Source organism: Musca autumnalis, unplaced genomic scaffold, assembly GCF_047663935.1.
Source record: "Musca autumnalis isolate F117 unplaced genomic scaffold, ASM4766393v1 scaffold_3, whole genome shotgun sequence".
Classification (NCBI taxonomy): Eukaryota; Metazoa; Arthropoda; class Insecta; order Diptera; family Muscidae; genus Musca; species Musca autumnalis.
The window spans coordinates 79,459,112-79,470,805 of NW_027411866.1; the positions used below are offsets into that span (position 1 = coordinate 79,459,112).

Consider the following 11,694-nt stretch of genomic DNA (forward strand, 5'->3'; position numbering starts at 1 on the left):
CGACATCGGTGCTCCATTAGAAAGAAAGAAGAAACATAACAAATGGCTTAATTTCTCCAAACCGGTTTTCGATTTTTGTGTTGTATTTTTGGGACTTAAATAGATATCCGTAAAAATGTAGTTTTTTAATTTTGCAAACAATAGAGTTTTTTGTTTGTTGTATTCACTATTTTGTAGAAAAACAAACATACATACACACACGTCAGTGGTATAACAAATTATCAGAACATAAGTCAAGATCTTGAGTTTATTTTTTCCTGTTATTTTTTTGTGAACCTCCACTTTAATTCTTCTTTAATTCTTTTTGGTTTCGTTTGCTATTTTGTTTGTTTCTCTTGACGTTGATTTGTTTTCTACTCAACGGCCGGCCATAAACTTCAACTTGAAAATGTATAAAAATTCTTAGCCACCTTTGATGAGGTTTAGTTACTATTTGCCGGTTGTCAGTGTAAGTTTGTGTTGTGGTTAGGCGTGCGTGCAATACTAGCTGTAAAAATAAAGTTTATTTCTTAAGTCTTTCGTTTGGTGGTCGATTGCTTCAGTGGAAGCCGTGAAAATTCTTAAGAATTTTGTTTTGTTTGTTGTTTTCATTGTGACGTGTTAAATACAAATACCATTATTGTTGTTGTTCTTTTTCTTGTTATCTTCCATAGGTTTTAATAGCGAAGCCTATTTTTGTTGTAAACATGAAATTCATTTTGAGTGCCTTGTGCTTGTTGGCCGTTTTATTGGCTGTTTCTGCTGATGCTGGTATGGCATGAATCATCTTTAAAGACCACCTTTGATTAGTTGTTGTTGTGTGTGTTTTTTTGTCATGTTTATTACTATTGTTGTTGTTGTGTTTTGATTATCACCTTCAAGATTTAAATAACTAATTAAATATAATTTGTAAAAAATTCTAAAGAATTACCTCATCTCTAAGGTATCAACAAAAAATACTAACAAAAAAAGATATGGGAAGTAAAAAATCAAGAATCAATAAACAATTAAAATGTTAAAATTGTGAATAAATAAGAATTCTAAAAATAAACACAACGTTCATCTAATCATTGGTCACGGAGTCTTAACAACTTCCTGGAATCCACAACTAAAATGAGAAAAAAAGTAACTTTTTCTATTTCTTTCTTTTTAATAGATTCTGCCCATTTCATACCCAAAGCCTTTTACACATTGGACGCTGAGGGCCATAAATCTCAAGTACATCCCATAAATCCACACGTAAGTTCAATCACCTTTTTTATTTTTTCTTTAATTTGTGCTCATAACGAGTTGCTAATGGAAGATTTAATTGCCGCAATGAGATAAGAGTTTTGGGGAAATGTTTTAAAAGGAACTTTATGAGCCAGTAAATAAAATAAGGGTTATTTCCATTACATGTCATAGAAACCGTTACAGTTGACAGACTCTGGGTATTACATTTTTTTATTTTTTTTTAAGTTTTTGCCTTTTTAGGGGCGAAGACCATTATTTGTGAAATGTTAATTAATTTAAATAATCGAGCTTTATGACCTAAGGAGATTACATTGAAAAATTGATATCTAGCGAAGTCCTACACACACATCAACCGCTATGCGACGATCGTTTCGTTAGCTGGTTAGGCTAACATCCTCAGGCATATTAGATGTTGTTGTTGCTAAACAATTTCGCCATGTGGAGCCCCTATTTATACATCCAAGATTGCAAATTTGCATTTGTGAATTTCAAATTGAAGCTTTTTATTTCCAAAGACGACTCATTTGTCTATTCCAGAAATCAATTTTTCAATATTACATTCATATTACACTATAGGTAATTTGTCCTGTTTTTGGGACAAAAATTAATAACGACAGAATTAAGGAATTTTTTAACTTTTTAAATTATTTAAGTGTAATAGTGAGAAAAAACAAAAAGTTCTACAGATAAATTCGGATATAACGAACAACGGTTATAAGCAACTACCTACATATATAACGAACAAAGCTATTCCTTCCAATACCATTTTCATTAGTTTTCCTAGTAAGTAACAACAAGACCTATTTTTATGACCAATATTTTTTCGATTGTAGTCACAATTAAAAAAAAAAAATCTGTCGTATCGCATCCCTACACTGCTACCATATTTTTTATTTCCAAAACTACGTATCATATTCCCAATTTCAGATTTGACTCCTGGTTTTACCGCTTCACTAACACTGCATTCCCTTCCAGTACGAATTTCCAAACACTAAACTTTATCTCACCCCTTCACAACAACAAAAACGCACATTCAAAATTCAAGGTTCTAGTTGTAGCGGTTTCGCCCAGAACCCGAATTTTTATGGTCATTTTGAATGCCGAAAATTTAACGTTTCGGCATTCAAAATGACCATAAAAATCCACGTTTTCGTATATCCCCATATAACGGTACCTTTCGACTTAGTGTATTTTAAAAGAAGAACAAATCTATATTGTCCAATTCTCTTTAAATTTGCACCTCAGAGGATATAAAAGTTTAATTTAAAAAATGTCCACTTCAATTCATGTTTATTAGAAGAGATATTTTGACGATTTAGAGTATTTTGAAGATCTTCTGCACATTTTCCAACGGAAATTCGGAATTTGTGGCATGAAAGGTTAGAAAAACTTTTTTACAAAAAATTTTACTGAATGTGCACGGGTATGTCAACCTTATATAACGGAACATTTGTTGTAGGCATTTCAATTTAGGCTTTTTTATTATCAGGGGGTAAATACCTTTTAGTTAACAAAATTGTCGCATTGGACCACGTTTTCAAATTAACATACCAAAGCGGTCAGAACGAAAAACATATTTTTTTAAAAAAAATACTTCACTTCATTGGCGTTGACATCAATGGAACAATATTCAGTACAATTTTTCAAACTCAGAACTTTGTCTCAAATTTTAGAGTGATCTTCCTAACCCCAATTCACTTTTCCAGCTTTATCAGTTCCTCTGAAACCCATTTGAGGACTATTTAGTACTTTTTGTATAAATAAGTACGATTTTTCAAAACCTCCTCCCTACCTTCACTCTAAACACCAATCTAATACCGAATTTCAAAATTCCAGTTCTTCGCTTTACAAATTCACAAATTGTACAAAATTCTATACCATATACAAAATACCAAAAGGTACCATATTTTGTATCATTTAGCACTTTTCGTACACTTATAGTTCGAATTCCAAAAACCTTTCTTTGTTACTCTCCACCAATGACCCTAATTACAAATTTCAGGATTCCAGCTCTATCCGTTCACCCAAATCCAAGTTGTACTTAATTTAGTACCATTTAGTACTTTTCGTACACATTAGTACGATTTTCCAAAACCATTTAATTACATCAACACCACTTCCCAACCCTGATTTCCATACCAAATTCCATGGTTCTAGCTATATCCGTTCAAAATATACAATTGGTACTAAATTTTGTAAATTTTTGTACTTTTCGTACACTTATAGTTTGAATTTCCAAAAACCCTTTCGTACATCTTTCTAACTCTCCAAAGGGTAACATATTTAGTACCTTTTAGTACTTTTCGTACACTTCTAGGTCGAATTTCCAAAAACCCATCCTTATCTCACCCCTACACACCAACAGCAACCCACACTAAAAATTTCAAGTTTCTAGCTTCAGCCGTTTCGTCTGGGTGTTGATGAATCAGTCAGTCAGTCACTCACCTCACTACTCTTTTATATATATATAGATTTAGTATGTATTTAAACATCTACGACTAGATATGGAGTTCTGTTAACGATTTATGCACTATAACTTTTGCGGGCATCGGCCAATTTTGTGAACGCGAACAGATTTGAAACCAGAATTTTTTCCTTAACCTCTATGCCAAAAATTTTAGATGTGGTCGCAAAAAATTTTTTTAATTTTTTTCAAATGGAATTGCAAAGGAAATTTGGTTTTTGCCATAAATTCTTGATCAGCATAAAATTGTAAGTTGATATAACCATATACGTCTGTCCGTCCGTCTGTTGAAATCAAGATAGGTCCACGGTTTGATATAGCCCCTATAGAACGGTACCTTCCATTTTCGGTATTTTTAAGGTTGTGGCCTCATTATTCCACCGAAAAAGCTGAAATATGATATTTTGTCTTTGCTAGTGGTAAGAAACATTCAACCAGAAATTTTTCGGCATAGGTCCATGTCTTCATATTGCACCCATAGAATTTGGTATTTAGTCTTCGATGGTGGTAAGAAACATTTAACCAGAAATGTAGCACTCATAAAACGGTTTTAGCCTTACCACCATACCATACCACTGAAATATCTGAAATTTGGTATTTAGTCTTCTGTAATTTTGTATTGTGTGTTATCAGAGGTTTCCAAAGATCAATTCGTAAAATTGTTAATATTGATCCATGGAAAGAACAACGATGACGGCTGCTGTTAAGGGGTTTTGCTACATTTTCCTTCTAAAGTGGATCCCCATGTGACGCCACGGGGAGATCAGTGTCCCCTTGAAATGAAAGAGGGATCTGTAACATGGACCGTCTTAGAATTTTTTGAAAGGTTTTCTTTTCGCTTTACTAAAAAAAATCAGACCCCTTTATTAGTGACATTCCACGTTTTTGCCAAATCGGAGCGATTTTTAAATAAACCCGCATTTTGCTTTAAAAACTCATTTCAGTTATCCGAATTTTTTAGTTATGAGCACAGTTGACTTTTTCTGTTTTTAAAAGTCAAGTATGTAAGTGTGACTGTACCACTTAAAACTAATTAACCCATTTTGAAACAGCTGTCATATTTAGTTATGTATTTCCCCTAAGAGTATGCAAAGAAAACAAACAAAAGCGTAAACTTAAGTTGAATCTTCAAGTAGTCTTTCAAGAGTCTTTCTTTTTTCCGGCAATTATTTACTTGTGTTATTTGAAATATCGAAAACTGCTTTGAGTCACTTTATACAAATAGCTATCATATTGAACGTTGGAAATTTGAAGTATTATAGATTATAGCTTCAGGCTGTAGTGTAAACAATAGATGGCAATATCAAATAAAGAATGTTTCAGTTGCACGATTTCAAAGATGAACGATTTGAAAGAGTTGTGCGATTTTAGTAATGGCACAGTGCCCCCCTTTTCCACTCTTTTCAATCTAAAATGGTTTGGAAACAAAATGTCAGTCTAGTCCTAGGATATAAAACACTCTAAGCTATCAAAAGGTTAAACAACGCATACAGTCAACCAAAAAAGTCTACATACACCCTATAAATCTCGGGTTTTAAGGGTAAGGAAGCGTTTTATGAAAATCCAAGTAAATAGATCTATTTCATATCCCTAATAAACAATATTACATACAACAAAAATATATTCCATAATACGAATAACGGTAAATTCTATAAAAATTTAAAAATTAATAGGGAAAAAGTGTGCATACACCCAATGAAATATTAAGATTACCGTAAAATTTATGGAATAAGCAATACAAATTTTACATTTTATTGCTTTATCGAATGTCTCTGGGTGTCTATGATATATTTTAGACAAAATAGGAACATATTTGTGGATTAATTGCCGTTATTTAATGTCAGACTTCGCGTATAGCTCGTTAAGGCGGACCCTTGCAGATTTCTTTGAGTTTTTCAGTCTGGTAGTTTATGAAACCCCAGGAAATACAGTGGGACTAATTATTTTGAATCCTGAAGCGCTTTGAAGTTGTTCTTATGGATAATATATGCTCCTGAGCGTCACTAAATATGTTTTCAAAACATTTCAAGGGGCAAATTACATGCAGTAGCCTTCGAATTACCTTGTAATAAGGTCTGGTACAATCCTCGAGCATCCCTTGAATCAGCACTGTAAAAGTATCCGACATTTATAGGGCTTCAAGTGACCCTAACGATCATAATACGAGAGCATACTAGTTAACAGTGTAAATTTCATACAAATTTCATGCATTCTTTGGTGGTGCTTTTATTTTGATGCTTTGGAAACTTTAGGAGCGGGTTTGAATAATAATGTTGTACATTTCTGATTGAGTTAAGGTCCAAAAATGTATTACAAGGTAATTCCAAGGTTCTTGCTTGTAATTTGACCCTTGGAATGCTGTGAAAACTATAAAATTTATGAAAAACTCAGGAATTCGCATAATTAGCGAAGCTCAGGAGCATATATTATTCATATGAACAACTTCAAAGCGCACTAGGATATCAAAATAATTAGTCCCACTGTATTTTCTGGGGTTTCATAAACTACCAGACTGAAAAACTCAAAGAAATCTGCAAGGGTCCCTCTTAACGAGCTATACGCGAATTCTGACTTAAATAACGTCAATTAAAGCACAAATATGTTCCTATTTTGTCTAAAATATATCATAGACAACCAGAGACATTCGATAAAGCAATAAAATGTAAAATTTGTATGGCTTATTCCATAAATTTTACGGTATTCTTAATTTTTCATTTGGTGTATGTACACTTTTTCCCTATTAATTTTTTAATTTTTATAGAATTTACCGTTATTCGTATTATGGAATATATTTTGTTGTATGTAATATTGTTTATTAGGGATATGAAATAGATATATGTACTTGGATTTTCATAAAAATGCTTCCTTACCCTTAAAACTCGAGATTTATATGGTGTATGTAGACTTTTTTGGTTGATTGTATATACTAGTTTCCAAGCTTTGCCTTCGTCTGCCACAACAACAACATCCTAATACACCTGAAGATCGGCTTTACCACCCGTGAAACGTAGTGTAATGGTTGGATGCGTGGGACTTCGGTAGACTCCTAATTTTTCAATGTATCTCTGAAGGCCTTACAGCTCAACTCGAAAGAGAATTAATTAAATATCACTATAAATGGCCTTCGCCTTAATAAGGCAAAAATAAAAAATAATTTCAGCATGAGCCAGGCTGGGATTCGAACCTGGGTCTCCGACAACTGAGTGTCAAGGTTGCCGGCGTCTTAGCGTTCTAAGCCACCATCAACTTGTCAAAACGTTAGTTGACAATAATTGATGATCAAATCTTCTGATATAGAAGAGCAATTACTAATGATGTAGGAATAAAACTTACCGTAGTATTTGTGAACATTGAAAAATGGGATTACCAAGCAAGACTATAGGAAAAGTTTGGAGTTTCAATTAACTGACATAATTTCGCATATACATTTATCTAATGAAGTGCGATATATATACTAGTTTCCAAGCTTTGCCTTCGTCTGCCACAAAAACAACATCCTAATACACCTGAAGATCGGCTTTACCACCCGTGAAACGTAGTGTAATGGTTGGATGCGTGGGACTTCGGTAGACTCCTAATTTTTCAATATATCTCTAAAGGCCTTACAGCTCAACTCGAAAGAGAATTAATTAAACGCACGTTTCGTTTATCTATATAATGTCCTTACAGCTCATGACAACTTAATTTATTGAGACATGACTTTTTAGTGGGAAATTTGTTTTTAATGGAGTTGCAATGATGAAGAAAAAAACAAAGGAAAGCAAAGTACCAAAAAAAAAAATAAATAAAAATTGTACAAACAAATTTATCAATCTCATTTTTCTAGGAAATGTGCATTGGTTAGGAGACATTTGAGCAAAATTCCAATAATGACTGTATCTTACAATTCTCCATAATAATAATAGACATAATAATAATAGACACATTTTATACAACTTTACTGACTAATTGCAATTAATTTTGAATGTAAGCATTTCTTGCCAATAAATTCATTATGCCGTTGGCCTACCTACACACGTTTCGCGTCTTGTTAGGATTGGTCAATGACATTTCCCAATTTTGCAAATGTTTGCTTAGTTAGGATGACCCAATTAATTTTGCTTAAACCCATGACTTGAAATATTTAGAAGAAAATACTTAACGAAAACTCCAGTTTAACAAACAAATGACATCAAATTTTATTTACACTGTCAACCACAATCATAGTTAATTTTATTACCACACACACACATCATTAACAACAATTAAAATCAGCATTACTTTGTCAAATTCATTGTTTGTGTTTAATTGTGATTTGTTGCATATTTCTTCTTCATCACCTTCTTCTTTGTTATTAATTTTTAGACCGCTCATTATCTGCGACGTTTGCGTAGACAAACCTTTACCTCATCATCCTCTTCATCGTCATCTGTGTCATCCGATGGTGGTCCAGCCTATTTCAGTACTCACACTGAAAACACTCATGGTCTCGGTAATGGGTAAGTAACGCAAATGAAGGTCTTGTATGGACGAGCCAACCAACCAACATGAAAATGAATTGCCACAAAAATAAATCCCATTTTAAGGTTTATTTTTTTTGTGTGGTGTAAACAATTGGCAAATTGTTAGAAATTGTTTATCTTCTTTTTGTGTTAATGTTTCCTCGCCATTTTAATTGTCATTATCATCCTCTTTTTTGTGTATTTACAGCTATGCTACCGGACACGTTGTGCACACTGATGGTGTCGTCACATCCAATGGTCAAGTCTACCAACAAACTCAACAAGGCAACTTCTAAGTGGAAGATAATGACTAGATCATTATGGTCATGATGATGATGGTATTCCTAGCCTGTTAAATCAATTTTAAAGTAATTTTAGTAAACTTTTTCTTTTTACTCATTGTGAAGACTTTTTAAATAAATTGCCTTGTTTTATTTTCAAATAAATTTTATTTTAATATAACATATTTTTGGACAATTTGATATGAATGTCCAATATTTTTTTTATTAAATTTATGACCTGTTTTACTAAGACTATTCGAATTCAAATTCGACCGAACGATTTGGGTCGATTTCGAAGACCTAAACGGTCGATTACTGTTTTGTTTCGGTCTCCACTCGTAGATCCAACATTCGTCTGTGGCGATCTTATAAACGTCGTTTGAAGCACTGCCATTGTTTCTATATACAATTTCTTTGCACCAATCCACAAGAGCCTTTATTTGAGCGATGTCCCATTTTGCTGGATCTAAGGAGAAAAATCCATTTTCGCGGCCATGTGTTCGTGCAATATCAAATGTTAGTTGGTGGAAGAAATGCCCAAGAATGCCTCTATCTCACGGTATATAACATGGCGATCTTGCATTATTCGTTCACACACTGCTTATTTCTTTCTGGCACAACGACCGATTTTGGCCGACCCTCATTACCTTCGTTTTTAGGGAGTGTCGGCCACGATTGAATTCAGTAAACCAGTTTTTCATAGTGCTATAGGATGGCCCTTTATCGACATACTGTGAGCGTCAAAATAAAGTTTCCACCTCTCAACATTTTTTGATTGCATTATTACACCGACTTAGAGATATTATATGTGTAACATATAAATGTAACTTTTTTAAGTATTTTGTGGTGAATTAATATCCAGAATATATTGGGCCCTTCCAACGTTACTTTAGGGAATAAATTAAGATTACCAAAATAACCCAAAATTTGACTCGTCAAAATAAAGTTTACACTTTTGCCAATCGTAAGAATTTTTCATTTCTTTAAGAAAATAAAGGAATATTTTGGGTTTTGATCTTATTTTCATGACATACGAGCCTCCAAAACAATAAATCAACTAGTGTTTTGGTGTAATCCGGTAATATTTCCCCCCATTGGACCCATTGTACCTGTTTCGTGTAATTTTGGCATAAAATAGGCCTCTATTTAATTTTTTCGGCAAGTACTCTATGGATTTGTAGTCTAGAGACTTCAATGAGTGATCCGATATACATAGGAGTCAAATATAGCAACATGTTATTCATAAATATGGGCGAATGCTTCAGATCCCTGCACATACTTTAAGTAAACCTTTGGTATTAGCCCCGTTCCTCTAGACTAGGGTCTTTAATATCGTGTCAATAAAGGTGTAAGATATTGTTCTCTTTCATTTATCCGCACCTCTTCACTGTCATGGACCCCTGAACATATAGAAGACTTCATAATATTTAAGTATGTTTACCACATTCCCATCATTGAAAGCTTCGTATGCAATTCACAACATTTTTGCAGATTTTATAGCAAAACCTATGTAGAAAACGATGTTTTTCAATAATTCCGACCATTTTCACAGGTTGGTTCACAAAAAATGGCAAAACTGTACAAAAAAAAGATTTTAACGGTGAGAATGATGTATACGCAATCAAATATTGTGAAGTCTCTTGTATGTTCAGGGGGCCCATTACAGTAACGGAGTGCGGATAAATGTATTTTATGGTTTCCGGATTATGAAAACAATATCTTCTCTCTTCTTTATTGACACGATATTAAAGACCCTAATCTAGAGGAATGGGGCTAATACCAAAGGTTTACGTAACATATGGACAGGGATCTGACGCATTCGCCCATATTTATAAATAACATCGTGTTATATTTGACTCCTATTTGTATCGGATCTCTCATTGAAGTCTCTAGACTTCCATTTTGTGATGCGCGAAATAACACTTTTCTAATTCTTTATATCAGAGTTGTTTATCAATTTCCCTCTTACTTTATTTTGGCACCACCATATTACTGTCGAGTAGCTATCTAATAAAACAATGACCGCTTCGTTCGGAAACCTTTGGTACATTGTGTTCATTGATAAATATAGAAGATTCCACGTTTACTAATTGTCGAATTGAAGATGAAGAAATTTCCGGGAAACTGTTATATTGTTGCTCGATGGTTAACACTGGAACAGAAAGAAATAAAAAGAGTAGTTAGGTGTTTTTGTCAAGCTATTGTAGATTTTCGACAAATTTATACAGTGTATTGGAATCTTGGGACGCCAACGTGGTGCTTTGGTAAGCGCGTCTTCCTTGCACTCAGAAGGTCTGCGGTTCAAAATTTCGGCGGTGGCAAATCCCCTCAGTGTAATATTGGCTAACAATTTCCAAGAATTTCAGGTATGAAATACTTCTCTACAAGTGGTGTCGTAAGACATGTTGTTCGGATTCGGCGATAAAAAGTAGGTCTCATATAATCGAAGCAATATAAATCAACGTGCGCTCATTGATATGGGAGAAGCCTCACTTGTCCCTTCGGGGATGTTATGGGAACATATGTATGCGTGTAATGGACCAAACTCAGGCAACGACATTTATCTGAGACATGCCAATTTAATTCAAAGTGTCTCTTCTTAATGTTTACTACCTCCGAATTAATTTGTATGGATGATTTTAATCTTCGTCATATCTCATGGGTGCCAGGGGACAATAGAATAGATTTTGTACCTGCAACTAGCACTGGAATTGATGATTTTTGGGATTTAATTTTGCGTCAATGTCTTTACCAAGTTAACAATACTTTAAACATAAAGAATCGGGTTGTAGATCTAATTTTTTCTTCTACGCTCAATGTTTCATTGAATAGATGTCTACCCATTGTAGTGCGAAAAGATGTTTACCACCCTACACTTTCAGTTAACCTTCAACTACACATTTCGAGACCGACCCTTAGGTCTAAGAGTCGGTATTAATCCTAAATTTTGGAAAAACAGATAGTAGTTTTATGATCACGGTCCTCCTTGGTTCACATCGACGTTAAGGAAGGTGCGTAACATAATAAGTAGGTGCTTCAAAAATTTAAAAAAATGAACTCCACAGTGAACTACTCTAACCACATTGTAATCCGAAGTATATATAATTCTGCCAATTCTTATTGTTATCTGCATAATCTTGGTAAAATGAAGGTATTTCAAAAATAACCCGAAAAGCTTCTTTAAATTTGTTAATTCTAAAAGAAAGGCTAATATTTTTCAAGCTATATTAAATTTGGTAGCAGAGAATCTTCGAAT

The 11,694-nt window shown here is 33.6% G+C and overlaps 1 protein-coding gene across 1 annotated transcript; it reads left to right on the forward strand.

Moving 5' to 3' along the window:
* The first annotated feature begins 400 nt into the window (after positions 1-400).
* On the forward strand, positions 401-8,621 carry hui (hase und igel). Its single transcript, XM_073972068.1, has 5 exons — positions 401-448; positions 654-750; positions 1,136-1,218; positions 8,021-8,154; positions 8,366-8,621. The coding sequence occupies exons 1-5, from the start codon at positions 416-418 to the stop codon at positions 8,451-8,453; spliced, it is 435 nt and encodes a 144-aa protein (XP_073828169.1). The 5' UTR covers positions 401-415; the 3' UTR covers positions 8,454-8,621.
* The last annotated feature ends 3,073 nt before the right edge of the window (positions 8,622-11,694 follow it).